Below are 16,185 nucleotides of genomic sequence, written 5' to 3'. Positions count from 1 at the left end.
GCAAATGCCCCTGAGCTGGGTAGGGGCGGCCAGAAGCAAAGGCGGGCCTTCTGCCAAGTCACACCTATGTCACTTCTGGAGTGACAACTATGAAGAGCAACAATTGTTTTTAAAACACGCATCGCAACTGGAAGACTGGCTTCTCTGTGCACCCGGCCAGGTTCTTACTGTCGCTGCTCCTCTGCGTGGCCAATAGCAAGTTGCTTAACCTCTTTAACCCCGAGGGAGTCTTAGCTCCAAATTTAACAGAATTAGCCAGAGGACTAAACGAGAGGGTGCGTGGGAGCCCTGCTGCACTCCTGGCGCTCTGGAGGGGCGCAGTCAGTGTCAGAGACGGCTACCTCTTGTCCGCCCAAACCTGCTCAGCCACCAGAACCCCATGAGCTAAACTGAGGCTCTCGCTTTTGACAAACCAATTCCACAGACTTCTCTGTTCTCACGGACTAGGAGTGCTCAGGGGACCCCCACAGTCAAAGGTACATGCCCCCCAAACCTGCTAAAACCAAGCATAGCCCAAACCCAGTGCCCTGGGGAGCGGTTGGTATCTGCTTCGGCTGGCCCTGACGTGCTCAGGGACTTCCGGGCCCCCCTAAGCCAGTATATAAACTCAGATGTTACATCTCTTTTTTGAAAAATAGAGCCGTCATTACTCTTCAAGACCCCAAAACTTGTCTCAGAGGGGGATTTCGCTTTTTCCAGCAATGCTGACTTACAGCGCAAGTCAGGCTGCCCCCGCCCTTCTGTTCAAAGCAAAACGAACAGACCCCGGTGCGGGGAAGGGCCTGCTTCCACAGGCTGCTACTGAGGAGTCGTTTCAGGTGTGGGCGCTTTGGACTTCAGGGTTCCCAAATCATGAAAGTCAGTGAAGAGGGGATGTTTTTCTACAGGAGTTTTTATTTATTGGGGGGGCGGGGCGAGGCCATGTGGTAAGCTTCCAGTGGCCCGGCAGTTTCTAGGTGCCCATCACACTTTCTTTTTTAGCTCCCGGGATTTCAAGCTTGGTAAAAACGCCACTTGCACTGCGCCCACTCCCTCCGACACACGTGGGGGAGCCTCGCAGTCACTGCCTCGTATCACCACCCGGTCCGCATCTGAGTCTGTGTCCAATTTTACTCAGAAGGACCCTGGGACACTTTTAAATGTGGAGATGACAGGACAGCGAATAATGTTCTCATCACGGAGTTTTTCTTTTCTGCTCTTCCGTAGCGCGGTGTCACGTGTTCACTGCAGGAGCACCTCTCAGAGAGGCGTGGGTGAGCCCAACCTGTGGTTATCGTGATCTGGGGGAAAAAAACGTGTGTGTCCCACTTGCCAAATGGAAAATAGACCTTCTTGTAACTGTCCTTCCTTCTCAGTCCCAGCACCCGAGGGGTTAACCTGAAGTCTTAATCCATCCCCCTCCATCTGGGAAAGGAAGGGGGAAATCATTTCAGTAACGAGATGGAAATTGCCAGCCTATATAGATGCCCGAGGTGAAAAGCAAAGAAATGAGTTTTCTCCTGAGCTTGGGTAGCGAGGGGGAGAAACCTCCACCTCGCACTTCACTTCATGCCACTGCTCACCCTGTCAGTCAGGTTCAGGGATGACCCCCAGACAAGTGGGGCAGTCCAGAAGGAGGGCCAGCCCAGGGCTCCACAGTCAGCTAACCCGGGGGCGGCCCAACCAGTGTGTGGACTGAAAGGGGACCCCCACCGGCACCTTCGGTGGACTTCCCCTTTCCCCCTTGGCGGTCCACTTCACCGGGTGGGAGGGAGCTAAAGAAATAGTTCTGCGCAATTTTGGCAGTAAGGAAATAGACTTGCTAGGGGGTCTTTTCCTCTAAAAAATGAGATGCTCTCTAAATCGAGAACTCGACAATTACAGAACTTCTTAAAATTGAAAGCCTTTGAAAAATTGTTTTAAATCTGTGTTTATGTAAATATTCGCTGCATGCCCAACCTCCCAGCTGGGCCTCGAGTGCTGCGTTTCTCAAGGGCAATTTGAATTCATCTCTAAGACACGTGTCTTCATGGGCCCTTGAATTGTTGCAGTAACCAGACAGGCCGGGAAAATGGTGGCCTCAGTGTCACCGAGCCACGGGGCCCGCTTGGCCAGTAGTTCCGTGAGACTCGAACCGCTTTCTTCTGGGGCTCATTGGCCATCGCAAGGGGGCAACCCTCTGTTCCTTGGCTCTTGCCAATTAAAAAAAAGAGAAAAGAATAAGAAAGAACAGCAAAAAAAAAAAAAACAAACAAACCCTACTCTACAAAGATACTTAACAGAGAGCCTTCCAGCTTTGTCTGTGAGCTTAATCATTTTTAATAATATAATATTTGGATACTGTCCACATTTTGCCTTCACTGTACATCCAGTACAAACTGGGAACTCGCTAAGAGAGCATATTAATTTTTAGGTGTTTTGTTTCATTTTGTTAAACAGCATTTTCATTTTTTCTCTCTGCTTTTCAAGAAGATGTGAACTCTGGAATTGGCAACATTTATTCACTCAAAAAAGGTAGCAAAATTTGCTTTGTGTTTTGGAAAGCAGATTGAAATGATAGCATTTGTCTACTCAAGTCCATATTCAATCATATCCCAAGGTTTACATCTAGCATGACCATGGCCGGATGGAGGAGCACACAGTGACGTTTCAGAAGAAGCCTCCACAGAGTCAGGTGGCATCCCACCTCACCGCACGGTGCATTATTTGTAAAAGTGTGATTATTACTAAAACACCAATGACATTACGCTATTAATGTAATCTGAAAGCTTGTAACCACTACAGTGCAGATCTTGGGATTTTTATGAAACTTAAGGAATGTACGTATATAATTGTATGGAATTATTATTTCCACTGTTGCTGACTTTTAGTTGTTTGTTGCTTCACACTGCAACCGAAAGTCTGAAGCTTTTGTGGAGTATGATAGTTCCAGGACTCCCCAAGAAAGCAGGTTAATGGTGGCCCGAGCCCACACTTTCATACAAAACCCCGTTTCCCCCTTTGAAGAGCAGGGTTCCTGCAAACGCGTTTGTCCTGTCTGCACGCCTGGCCAGCACTCCGGCCAAAGGCGACAGGGGTCACTGATCAGTAGGGATGGTTCAGGAATTCCCTCACAGACAAACCAGACGTCTTGCCCTTGGTTGGCAGGTAGATTTTCCACGTCCACAACAGATGAGCGACTTGAACCCAAGATTCATCTTGAGCTTTTACATTCCCTTTCTAATCAGTTCCGCTATGTTGTGGGCAACGTCTCTGCCGTTTATATTGGATCACAAAGAGGAAAACTTTTTATTTCTGTGATGCAGGAAGGTACCATTTGAGGCACTATAGAGTTTTAACAATAATAATGGAGAATCATAGCTACTTATTCTAAGAGCAAAGTAATTGAACTATGTTGTGCATCCATATATTTTTTTAATTATCATTTCACAACACAATACATAGTGAAACCTCACTACTGGGTTGACGTGGAAAAAACAGCAAATGGCTGAACATTAATACTTTCAAATACTTATGGTAATAAAATATAGGTAACATTTATGACTCACTATTTGTTTGTCTCTAATCTCAACTTTATGTAAAGTATAGAACAGAACGACAAAGCATTTGTTCTTTGTTCTCTACTTTGTTATGTCTTCTGAGAACTTGGGGTCCATGTTGTAACACAGGCCAGAAGCTGCCCCGCTGAATTGCACGGTTACTGTGTTTTAGCTGGCCAGACTGCTGGCAAATTGACATATTGAGTGGGTTTTTGAAAAATCTATATGTTATCTTTCAAAATAAAACTACTCCTAGGAATTGCTATTTGAGAATGAGTGTCATTTAAGCACATTGCAACTCTATTTTGAAATCATAGCTATTGAAAAGGAACCTTTTATCCTCGTCTGTGTTTATATGGGCTTCGTAGAAAACTAGCTTTGCTAGAAAAGGAAGGAGTGAGAGATGCTTTCAGAGCTCGAAGGGCCCCGTGCACCGCTGCCCGGGCTGAGCCACAGGGGCCGGTAATCGCCAGTGAGAAGGAACAGTGCATGGGGTCGACCGGTGGCGCATTCGTGGCTGGGACAGTGCGTTCGTGGAGATGACAGTGCTTAGTTCAGTTGTGGTTGCTGTGTGTGCGTGTCCTTCTGCCTCTGAGTCAAGCCAGCATGGCTGCAACAAGAACCCTGAACTTGGCTCAGGACATCTCAGCAGGAAAACTATGAGTCAAGAAATGCATGTTGCCCAATGACCTTCACTAACAGCAGGTGAAACGCAGGGCTTGTGCCCGGCAGAACGATAGCAAAATAGCTCTGGGGGCGAACTGTGCTTTGAGCTGTCGCTCCAGAACTGTGCTGTCCAACACCGTAGCCCTGAGCCACAGGTGACCGTCCAGGACTTGGAAGGTGGTCACACAGAATGGAGATGTGCAGTAAATGTCAGAGACACACGGGACTTTGAAGACTGGCCACACACACACACACACAAAGAATGTAAAATAGCTCAATAACTTTGTATGGATTACATGCTGAAATGGAAATGTGTGTATATATTGAGGTAAATGGATGGAAATATAAGATTAAAATTAATTTCACTCATTTCTCTTTACGGTTTCAAAGTGGCCACTAGAAACTTTAAGATGAGCACACAGGGTTTGCATCCTATGTCCAGTGGGCAGCGCTGCCCTGGGACAGAGAAGAGTGGCCACGGGGTTCACTCCTCCCTGTCCAGGGTCTGGGGAAGACACCTGACTGATGACAGGGTGATGGGAGCCGTTTTGCAAGGTGCTTCAGCTCGCTGGTGACAGCTGTGCACTCCACAGACAAACAGGCACGGGTTGGACTGGGCTGATGACTGACTCTTGGTTTCTTTATCTGTGCAGCGAAGGAATAATTACGGGCTGTCTGTGCAAGAGGGTTAAATGGAATGTTGCGTGCAAATGTGAGGTCTGAGCCAGGACGCACTGGGCTCCTATAAAAAAGACACTGTCGACTGAGTGGCTTCAGAAACAGAACTTCATTTTGTCCCGCTCTGGAGGTCTCAGATCAGGAGGCCAGCGTGGTCAGGTGCTGCTTAAGACCTTCTTGCTGACATATGCGTACACGGCTGCCTACTTGCTATGTATTCTCAGGGCAGAGAAAGTGAGAAAGTAAAAGAAATCTCTGAGGTCTCTTGTTATAAGGGCACTCATCCCATCGTGAGTGCCCCATCCTTACTATCTCATCTGGATCGAATGCCCCCAGAAGGTCCCACCTTCTCACACTGGGGGTTAGGGCTTTAGCATATGAGTGTGTGTCGGGCCACAAACATTTAGTTTAAATAGTCCAGTAAGAGATGGCAACATGCCAATGTTGTTTATGAAAACCTCTCAGATGCCACCGTCTAGTGTGTGTCAGGCAGTTTTCGCTGGGCACTGAGCAGCTGCCCTTGGTCCTTGAACCACCAGCTGCAGCATCACTGTGAGCCTGTGGGAAGTGCAGCATCTCGGGATGCTGCATCAGAGTCCACCCTGGACCAGGTCCCCAGGGCTCCAGAAACACACGCTGCTCGTGCAGTACCCTCTGGGGGTTCAGAGAGGAGCAAGGCAGCCTTGTGGGCAAGCTGTTCCAATGCAGTGTTTATGTGATGGTGTCCCGGGTGGGGGTGAGTCTCGGAGCTGGACCAAGGAGTCAGGCAGACAGGGACCAAAATAGCAGCTTTGTTGCTGAAGGACTCGTGGTTTACGTCACGTCCTTCTGACACTGGACCAGGGAGACAGACTCGATCATCAATCGACCCACAGATAGCGTCTCCCCACAGTGATAAGCGGTGGGGAAGGCACTCACCTAAGGCAGAGCATCCAAGAGGGGTGACAGGGGGAGGGGTCACCCTTAATCCTGCAGGGCAGTGCTAAAGAGCCTGACCTGAATTCAGGACGCGTGGAGATAATCAGATGTGACCGAATCCGCCGACCATGGGGCAGAAGATGAACCCAAAAGCACCATAGGAAATTAGTGGAAACCCCTTTGCAGAAGGCCGGGGGGGACACTGTGAGGGCTTGAACCTCAATGATGATGACAGGGATGGGAAGGGGGGATGGCTTATAACAAAAAGACCCCCTCCAGAAAGGACTTAGCAGATTGGGTGAGGCCACAGATGAGTCCTGGATCCATGTCTGAAACTGGGGGGATAATGGGGACAGCGAGCTGCTCTGAGACTCAGGCTGATGGGTGTGATGGTCAGTTAAACACACAGCGCCAATGCTCACGTGTTTATTTTCTCACATGCCTCCCCTCTGACAGTCTCGTGTCACAGCCGGGCCCTGCTCCCCTGCTCCAATACCCCTTTCCTGGCCTCCAGCAGGCGCCTACCTACCTCTTCTTCCCCAATCCCATTCACTTTCCCCTCCTCCGCGCCACCAACTGTCTCCTGACAGAGGTCCCCATGGCTCTCCTGTGGGCAAAGGTAATGCAGTCTTTTCAGTCCTCATCCTCACGGCCTTGGCCTTGGAAACACGCCTTTCCTCTCAAAGCCCCCATGTTCCTCTGGTGTTTAAGGCCCTATTTTCTCGTCTTCTCGGTTGTTCCCTCTCCTCTGACCACCCCTTATGCTGATGACCTGAGACTCTGTCAGCGTTCCTCTGTCCGAGGGCATATTCCCTAGATGGTCTGAAGCTCAGGCAGGCGTGTGAGGACCCTTGGCTACTCTAGACCCCTGCATGGACCCCTGGCTGTCCCATCTGCACCTGCAGTTCCGTTCTGCACGTCGCAGCTGAAGCCAGCATCCCCCTCCACCCCTCCTTGTCTGTCCCTAACTGCCGTGGACGGCACCTGGGCTGCGAGCGGGAGCCTCGCCTCTGGCCACCCCTCCCCCTCCCCCTCTCCATGTTTCCACCTTAGCAGACACTCCGATGCTTGTCTGACCCCCGCAGCAGCTGTCTCCCCTCCACCCACCCACCTCCGACAGGTTTCTTTTCCTGAGACCTATGTGAGTCCCGTTTCCCAGATTTCACGGCTCCGGCAGAGCCCGTCGCCCTCAGGTTGGCGTTCGCGTGTCTTCAGGTTGTGGACGTTGTGTGTGGCCCGTCCATGCCCTGGTCTGCCCGTGCTGGGTCACGTGTGGCTGCCGCTCCCCAGCCTGTCCCAAACCCACACTCCGACTCTACCAGGGCTGCCGTGCGGACCTGTTTCCCAAGTTCAGGACTTTCTCAGGCTGAGCCCTCAGCCCGGGGCGGTTTGCTAGGCCCTTCCTTCAACCTCCCAGCCACCTGGTCGAAGGAAGACCATCTTTCCAGAGCCCACCAGGTGGGGCCCTCCCCTCTGTGACCCCTCCCACCACGGGTCAGCGGCCATGACACCCAAGAGCCCAGCACCCTGCCCGGTACACAGGAAGCAGCAGGGGTGCTGCTGGGAGGAAGGCCAGGCCAAACACTTCATGTCTGGGAATGCCCTCAAGATGCCGTTTGGGAAGAGTGGAGGCAGAGAAAGAATAGAAACCCATTTTACAGATTCACTGTGAGTCCAAAAGCCTCTCAGCCAAGTGAACCCCGACCAGCTCTTCAAACTCTATGGATCGCTGCAGAGAACTCAGGGACCTGACCCCTGGAGATCCTCGCTTTGCGTGGTGATGACTTCCGGGGACATTTTCTGATGGAGACCGAGTCAGGGGAGGGGGCTAAACATGGAAGGTAGGATCAGAGCCTAACGCTTCCCAGCTTGACAAGGGACACCCATAACAATACACAGCTGTGGTCAAAAAGGAACATAGCTCCCCATGCGTGCAGCCTCACATGTGGACACGCGTGTGCATGTGCAGGTGCACAGAGACGAAGAGGGCAGTGACCTCGTCGCGTTTCCTGCATTCTCCAAGTGCCAGGCTCCTTCCCCGTAAAATTTGGTTGCTGCTAGGACAGGATTGGGCCAGGCACGCAGGAGCGTTTTGCGGTTGCCTGGCACACAGCAGCATCCAAGGAGAGCGAGGGAGCGTGAAGGACAGACAGGGACGGGGAGAGGGGGCTGCAGGACACGCAGCCACTGCAGCCGCCGGGGCAGGAGCACGCAGGCCTCCCCTCTCTCCCAGCTCAGGGTCCAGCACCTTTAACAACTCCTCAGGCAAATTATCGCTTCAAATCTCCGCAGGCAGTTGCTGCTCCACGGAGGGACACCTGTCCCCTCCCACCCCCTCCCTCTCTCCCTCCCGCCAGCAGCTTACTGACTTGTGCCGTGTATTCAGGACCACTGACACGGGACACACTAAGAGGACTGTCAACAGACCGTATGCACACCTTTCCAAATCCACTCACTTCCACCTGTTTTAGGTTTTACAAAAAAATCTTGGCTTTTCTCTCAGAATCACTGAAATGTTCGGTGCATGGCGAAAACACCTCTCTTTCACTCTGCTCCTCCTGTTTCTCACCCTCGGACCTCCTCGGGTTGGGACGAAAAGGTTCCCGGGACGGTGGGTTGGGCTTCCCCATACATTCAGCCGCCCGTCTGTCTCATTGGTGTGGCCCCCGCCCAGACCCTGCCTGTTGCACTGAACTTACTACACTCAGGGTGCATTTGTTATTTTTTAACCTCACCACTCATAATTAGTGCAAATGACTCTTCCCCTGCCCTGATTTTTCAGAAAATCCTTACGGAGTCATTTTAGGTGCACACCAGCCTCACTCTTGGTTTCTCCGGGCCGCTCCTCTGACACCATCCACACTTGATCCCTGTCATCTTTCAGCACAGGGCAGTGCTTCTCAGAACCCCTTATTACTGTAGTTGCTTTTTCAGCTTTGGCAAAAATGTAAGACGAGGGAGCTGCCAATCTTGTTCTCCTGCCTATTTAAACAGCGTCTGGAAATCTGAAATAATTACCTCCTTTCTTCGTTTTAAAGGTTTTTAAAGGCAGTATCACACGAACAGACCATTATGCAGTGGGTTGGAAGCTTTGAATCTGCGGTATTTGAAATGCTCGGATTCTGGGGCTTTGAGAAATGGCGTTTCCTCCGGGTTGGTCACCGAGGGCTGGCCATTATCACCGTGTTGAGCTGATGGCGTCGTTTCAAATTCAGAACGTGACATGTAGATGTTCAAGGGAAAGAGAAATAGCTTCCCTTGGCTCTGCTTAATGGATTTAGCTACAACTGTACATGCAGCAGTGTCTAGTGATTCAGATTTGGAAGTTATCCTCTGAGAGTTATTTTCAGTGATAATTGATATCATCTGTTATTTCAAGAACGAGAGATTTCGATACAACCCATCGGCCCGCCCAACAAAGGGAAAGGAAAAGCAAGCAGAGGGGGAGATTTCTAAAATGCCCTGTCGCTGCATGCTGACCAGTTAGCCTCTGCCCTATCACAGATCTGTAAATGTCTTTGCATAATCTCACCTTGCCTTCCGAGTCATTCCTGCAGCCTCCGAAGGTGTCTGTAATGTTCCTTAAATACATCCCAGGTGATTCTCTGAATGAGCCAGGGTCAGCAGGAGCCAGCAGGGGAAAACACTGGCTGAAGGCACATGAAATCACGTGCACCTGTGACAGTTCATTTTCATTTGTTGATTTACTGTTTTAAGCAATTTCTGTGCTAGAGCTGGACAACGTGCTATAAAAAATCTCGTCCTAAAAAATGTGAGAGGAAATAAGCTAACAAGAAACAATCAGAGGAGGAATTTAGGTTTTATATTTGCATTCGCTGCAATTAGAATGACATCCACCATGGACCTACTTGGTGTGTGCCGTCCGCACGGCCATTTGGTTATTTTTATTTTCTCCCTTTCTCTTCTTTCAGAATGTGTCCACGGGATGAATCCATCTAGAGATGTTCACGGTATGTTAGATTCCCAATTATGCTTCTACAAAATATGCTCATTCGTATAAATGCATGCATGTAATTTGTTCTACATATCCTAGAAATAACATATGATATACACTGACCAAATAATTAAGGCTTTTTTTTTGCTGATTCAAAAATACTTAAAAGCTGTGTTCTGTATTGTAATTGTCCAACCACATAAAACATTCCAATGAACCCTTAAGTGCTGGCCTCAGTGCTGCGGCACTTAACCATGGTACGATCTGCCGGGATTCGATGACTCTGCATGACTCTGAAAAAAAGAGAACCAGGGCTTGGCTTCTGCATGTTATAACGCAGTTTACTACCTCTGCTATGGCAGTGGCCGTGCCTTCTCTTTATGAGGGTGAAATGTTTACTAAGCATCCCTACATGTGCAGAAGGTTGGTTTTGAAATGTCCTCAGCTCTGCCACTTGCGAGCTGCCCAACCGAGTCGGGCAGGCGAAGGGAAAGGCCCACCAACCACAGTATCTCGTGGAGACAGTCACTGGGAGGAAGATTCAGCGGGAGAACTGAGGAATTAGATTTCCAAAGGGAAACCACCTCAGAGCTGCTTCAGAAGAAGAAAAAAAATGTTTCATTAAATCCCAGTGCTGAAAACTGGATGGCATGTGTGGCGGGTCCCTCACTGGGCACACGGGCACAAGGTGCTCTCCTTCTGAGGGTCTCCTCCCTGTGACTCGGGGACCAACTGCAGGACAGGGGCTCAGGACCACTAACAAAGGACGGTCTCTGATTTTTAGTTCCATGTAAACGGTACTGAAAATAGGAAGCATTCTTTTAGAAATAGTAAATTTTTAGAATTGTACTTTTAGAAATATCTTGCTCATGGAGGGATTTTGATTTTAAGAGACTGGTGAAAACTCAAATCCCAACTTCACCCATATTTTGTTTCTGAGAGGGTTTTGTAAAGGAAAAATGTAAAATAGTTAGATATTTTCTGAGACCACCTATAGTTACACATTTACCTAAAGTTGTGGAAGAAAAAACGTCGAAGACCTGATACTTTTTTCTAGGGAAATTACTTTCCCTTTAACTGACCAAACACTACTTTTAAAATTCACTCTGAGAACTTACATTCCGTTCCTGCTCTGAGCCTTCTCTGAAACTTCCCCTGTGGAGCAAACTGGGAGGAATCTGTCACAGCGCATCTGCCCAGCACAGCCCTTCTTTGTAAGTTTATTTTGTATGATGGCAAAAGGAAGCGTCAGGATTACCCCAGGAGAGCACTGAGAGCGAATGCCGCGGCGTCTCCTTTCCTTTCTCCCCTGGGGAGGCAGAGGAGGGACATTCTGTGTCGCCGAGGAAAGGAGCGCTCTGGGTGGGAAGGATGTCTTCACGTCCTACACGGTGTTACCGAATTTTATAAGCTCCGTAAAAAGCCCTTCACTCTAAGGGGTTCCCGGTGCCCCTAAATTGAGTCCAATGCTGACTGCTTTCCATTCCTTTCAGTTCCTCGATAAGGAAGTTTGTTTCTGGCGTTCAGGCGTGTGCCGCGCAGCAGTAGCCTGCGCACGTCCCGGGAACCCCAAGCGCCCGGCGGGGTTTGGAATAAACCAGCAGAGGCTCTTCCTTGCTATTACCGCCCTCCTCGGCGCTGGAATTTGGGGTGTATCTTTTGGTTGAGACTCTTAGCTAAGGAGCGCCCTTGAAAGGCAACACTTGGAGCATCCATCGCTGAGCCTCCCCTCCTTCTCAGGAACTTGACGCCCGCGCAGCGCAGGCTGCTGCGGAGAACCCGACCCACAGCCCCTCGCGGGGTTTAGGGTTTCAAACCGCCCGAGCCCGGAGGAACCCTCTCCGACCTTTCCAAGGCGGGTCACCCCAGTCCGCTCTCTCCCCCGTATCGGATCCCATTTTTTGCTTCCCCTGCACTCCTGAGCCGCACCCCGCGTCCGCGGGGGTCCCTGGGGATGCACCTGGCGCTTGGGGGGCTCGGAGGGAAATGCGCGTGAGCCCAGACAGCGGGTTTTTTACTCGCCACTAAGTCGCTCCTGAGCGGGCAGTGGGATTGGAATCAGCCCACTCGGAGAGCGGACATTTGGGCGTCTTTGTATTTCTTATGGGGCTTCTTCAAAATAATTTTTAAAGAAACATACAAAGGAGTTTTCTGAGACCCCAGACCCACTAAAACAAACGAAATGCAGTTAGGTGCTGCCGTTTCCGGAGTGTCCCTGGTTTTCCAGGGAGGAGCAAGGGGACAGGCCCACCTGGGGGGAAGCGCGGCAGGCAGGAGGTTGTCGGGGATGCCCCAAGCACAGACTGCCTGAGAGTGGCCGACCGCCCTGGCCTGCAAATGGGGTTTCGGTAAAAGACCCCGATGCGGGCCAATCTCGACAGCAGGGACCCCTGCCCGAGGATTCCTGCACCACCAGCTCCGCCGCCAGAGCCGCGAGAATAGGACGCGACCGCTCAGTCTAGCTTTCTTGTTCGTTTCCCGTCGATTCTCCCAAACTGAAGTTCTTAAAAGATCGACCCAAAGGCCTCGAGGAGGGCCGGCAGAACCCGGAGCCGTCGGGGGTGTTCCCGGGCGCACGGTGGCCGCTGGGTGTCCGGGGCTGCGAGCGAGGGCGATTGCTGCCCCCTGGCGTCCACACACGGCCCCTGGCGCTATCCTCCGCCGGCTCGGCGCGGCGCGCCCGGCCTTGCTGGTCCTGGGGCGAGAGAAGCAGCCGGGGCGCCCGCCACGGCCCCCACCTCGGTCAGGCTGGCCCCAGCAGCAGAGCAAAGGAGAGTGTAGGGAGGCAGCAGCACACCCGCCTACCGCCAGCCGCCCGTCTGCCGGGCGTGGGAGGAAGGGGTAAAGGCGGATGCAGGGAGGGGCCCGCGGGGTCTGGGTGAGGGACCCCTTCTCCAGGGAGCTGAAGTTGAAGTTGAGGGTTCCGTGGGGCAGGTGGGGACGGGCTCCTAGTGAGCGCCCTACCAGGAGGTGAGGGACCCCGCAGAGGGGGGAGGGATCCTGGGTGCCGGGGACAATGCTCCGGGGCGGGTCCCCTAGGCTATGCGCAAATGCCCGCGGCTCCGGGCACAACGGGAAGTTCCCGCCCGTGCGCAAAGCCGGGGTGGGTTCGGCCCCGGGGCCGCGCGCGCAGGGGCGGGGAGAGGAGCCGGGCTGTTTCCGGGGTGCGGTAGGTGGGTGCGGGGCTCGGGTGACCCGAGGAGCTTTCGCTCTGCCGCTCCCAGGGCCGGAAGGGAGCCCAGCATATGCTTTCAACTTTCTTTTCAGTAGCAAGTTCTTTGGGGTCTTTTCTGACTGGGAAACCACTTCGCTGGCCACAAAGCACACAGCCGGAGCGAGGCGCGCTGCGTAATTAAGCTGCGGCCCAGACGCGGCGAAAACACCAATTAAAGAAAACAAGCCAAGAGAGAAAACTAAAAACACAAAAACCATGTTGTGGAGACCGAGCACCGTCTGGCCTCATTAAATGAATCAGCGCCACTCCGCCGCTGCCAACCCGGCCTTGGGGCCGCGCACAGCAACTCTACGGCCAGGCCCTCGGCCCTCCGGTCCCATCGTGGTAGAATCGCACCCAGGCCGGGGAAGCGGAAGTTTGGCTGTGGGCACCCGCGCAGGGGCTGGGGTCTCCAGTCCTGGGAGCTTCGTGGTGGCCGCTGTATCTCTAGGGTGCGCGGGGCGTCTCCCTCTTGCTGGTCTCCGGGCTGGGCCGCTCCGGGCGCAGCTCCCCGCCCGAGTCCTCCCGGCCGGCCGACTTTCTCTTCTTCCATCCACCTCCTTGGTCCCCGGACCGCGGCCACCGGTGGCGCCGCTGCGCATTGCAACCCCAGGGACCAGGGCCGCGCAACCCAGCGTAGGTGAAAAGCCGCAGGGCCGAGGTCCGCAGCGGGGCGGGGCCTCGGGGAGCGCGTGAGCCTTTGCGCGTGTGCTTGGCTGCGGGTGCCCAGGGAGCGCGGGATGGCCGCGGCGGCCGCTGACTCTCCACCCCGGCTGCGTACAGTAGCGCGCGGCGGCGGGGGGGTGGGGGGTGGGGGGGCGTGCGGGCCAAATCAGGAGCCCGCGGCGGCGAGCCGCGCCCTGGTTGATACCGGAAAGGCCTGTGATTGGCCCGCGGCCGCCCTATGCAAACGAGCTGAGGGAATGGAATTCCTCGGGCCGGGCTTACAGTAAAAGCACGTTCATTTCCAGGCACTCTCATTCATAGAGCCAGCGGGCGCAGGCGGGACGGGCGCCCCGCGGCCGGACCCAGCCACAGCACCGCGCTGCCCGGCTTCGCGCCGGCAGGCACCTCTTCCCGGGGCTCCTGGGTACGCTAGAAGAAAGTCAACCTTTGCTGCTTCTCCTTGACCTGCGTTGGAGCTTCGATTTTTCCCCCCCTTTCTTTCTTACTTTTGAATGAACTGGTCTCTTGGCTGGATGGTTCAGCTTCTTTCCTGGCTGTGAACTTTTCCCCGGTTGTTTCCTTTGACAACTGCAGGAGAAAGCGCGCTGTTTCGAGGCGAGCCGCGAAGTTGCCTGTGCGTGGCAGTGTGCGTGGGAGTGTTTGCGTGGGTAACTCGAGCGGCCGTGTCTATTTAGATCTGCGCCGCGGTGCCTCCTCGGAAGGCCCGCTCCACCTGCTGCGGTTACACGGTGATCGTGGGTATTGGCTCGTCCCGGTAGTTAACCGACCGGCGCTAGGGCGACGTTGGAGGAAGATCGTCTCGCTACTGCCCAAGTCTGAGCTGACTCACGGAGTCCGTGTAGACAGTGGCTGGCTTCGGGAGAGTGCGTGTCTGCGTGCGTGTGACTCGGCTGCTGTTCAGCTGCCACCAAACCACAGGATCAGCCACAAACTTAACCAACATCCCCAAACCCGAGTTCTCAGATGTGGAGAGCTGTACCCTGAGTGTCATCAGCTTGGACTTTTTTTTTAAGATTAGCTTTTCTTTGAAAAGCTGAATTTTATGAACTGAGCAGGAATTTTATGAACTTATTGAGAGACCATGACAAATATTTCTAGCCTAGCCCTTCTCCAACTACTGAAGCTGATTTCCAAGGCTACTTAAAAAAAATCTGCAGCGAACATTAATGGATTTCTGTTGTGTTTAAATTCTCTACAGATTGTATTGTAAATATTTTATGAAGTAGAGCATATATATATATATTTATATGTGTATGTATATGCACATACATTAGTAGCAGGACCTTTGGAAGTCACAGTTCTTGCTTTTGAGGACTGAAGCCAGTTTTGCATAATCAAAGTGGCCATGGATGTGGAAGACAAACCTGTATTTTTTGTTACGCTGGGACTTTAGACAAACTCATCGGGAAAAACTGACAGGAGATTGACTACTGGAACTTCCAAATTATGTGTTTGCTGGTCTTTTTTCTCTCCGCATAAATATTTTAGGAAGTACATGGGAATTTTGCCTCCCGGAACTTTTGTAGCAGACAGAGACTGAACTTGAACTCTCAAAGCAAGAATCGGAAGAAGATAGTCCCCCTGGCCCTCGGCTTTGGATCCTGGTCGCCCACTTTTTAAAGCACTAAGCGGTCGGATGCGGGGACCCCTGCAGGGGTCTGAGGCCCATCGGTGTAACTAGAACTTTCTCCCTTCTGGACGGCTAGTAACTTAAGCCGCCCCCTCCCCCAACCCCCCCGCAGCAATAAAGGCCCCTGAACTTTTATGTTGGTCTCCTGGGAGCTGCTTGTTGAAGATCCGCGCCCCTGTCGCCCTCTGGTAGGAGCTGTTTGCAGGGTCCTAACTCAACCGGCTTGTTGTGATGCGTATCCCCGTAGATGCCAGCACGAGCCGCCGCTTCACGCCGCCTTCCACCGCGCTGAGCCCGGGCAAGATGAGCGAGGCGCTGCCGCTGGGCGCCCCGGACGCCGGCGCCGCCTTGGCGGGCAAGCTGAGGAGCGGGGACCGCAGCATGGTTGAGGTGCTGGCCGACCACCCGGGCGAGCTAGTGCGCACCGACAGCCCCAACTTCCTCTGCTCCGTGCTGCCCACGCACTGGCGCTGCAACAAGACTCTGCCCATCGCTTTCAAGGTACTCGGCCCGGAGCGGGTGTCGGGAGGACGGGCGGAGGCCGGGGCGATCCGGGAGGCCGGCGGCCGGGCAGGCGGGTCCGGCCCCTAGCTCATCCCCAGGGGAGACTGGGGAGATGATGCGTCGCCGTGGCGACCCTTTAAGGGACCCGCCTCGGCCCGTCGGGGCTCCCTTCGGAGAGGCCTGCAGAACTCAGGATGGCCCCAAAGACTTCCACGGAGGGCGGGCGGGGACCTCCCTCGCGGGGGTCTTTAGCTTTGAAAAAAATAGGAAAGGGATAGCCCGGCAGGGACCGGGCTGACTGCTCCCCGGGCTTCTCTCGCCACCGCCGGCCCCGCACCCATACTATTCCGCCTCCTTCCGACGGAGCGTGGGGAAATAAAATACTTTTCCTACCTTCGGGTCGGCGGAATACACT

At 53.1% G+C, this 16,185-nt stretch overlaps 1 protein-coding gene across 4 annotated transcripts in view; it reads left to right on the top strand.

Moving 5' to 3' along the window:
• RUNX1 (RUNX family transcription factor 1) overlaps nucleotides 1-16,185 on the top strand; it is a 205,593-nt gene that overhangs the window by 104,606 nt on the left and 84,802 nt on the right. For 2 of the 4 annotated variants that reach the window (XM_037040603.1, XM_037040601.1), the window contains exon 3: nucleotides 15,514-15,767. In XM_037040603.1, coding sequence (XP_036896498.1) covers nucleotides 15,514-15,767 — 254 coding nt within the window. Of the gene's footprint in view, nucleotides 1-13,164; nucleotides 13,586-13,895; nucleotides 14,040-15,513; nucleotides 15,768-16,185 lie in introns of those variants that run through there. The other 2 variants (XM_037040604.1, XM_037040602.1) reach the window with 2 other exon arrangements.

This window comes from Sturnira hondurensis, unplaced genomic scaffold, assembly GCF_014824575.4.
Source record: "Sturnira hondurensis isolate 20B ecotype Veracruz unplaced genomic scaffold, ASM1482457v3 Scaffold0002640, whole genome shotgun sequence".
Lineage (NCBI taxonomy): Eukaryota > Metazoa > Chordata > Mammalia > Chiroptera > Phyllostomidae > Sturnira > Sturnira hondurensis.
Note: the sequence above shows the minus strand (reverse complement) of the source record. Positions and strands in the feature narration are given on the sequence as shown.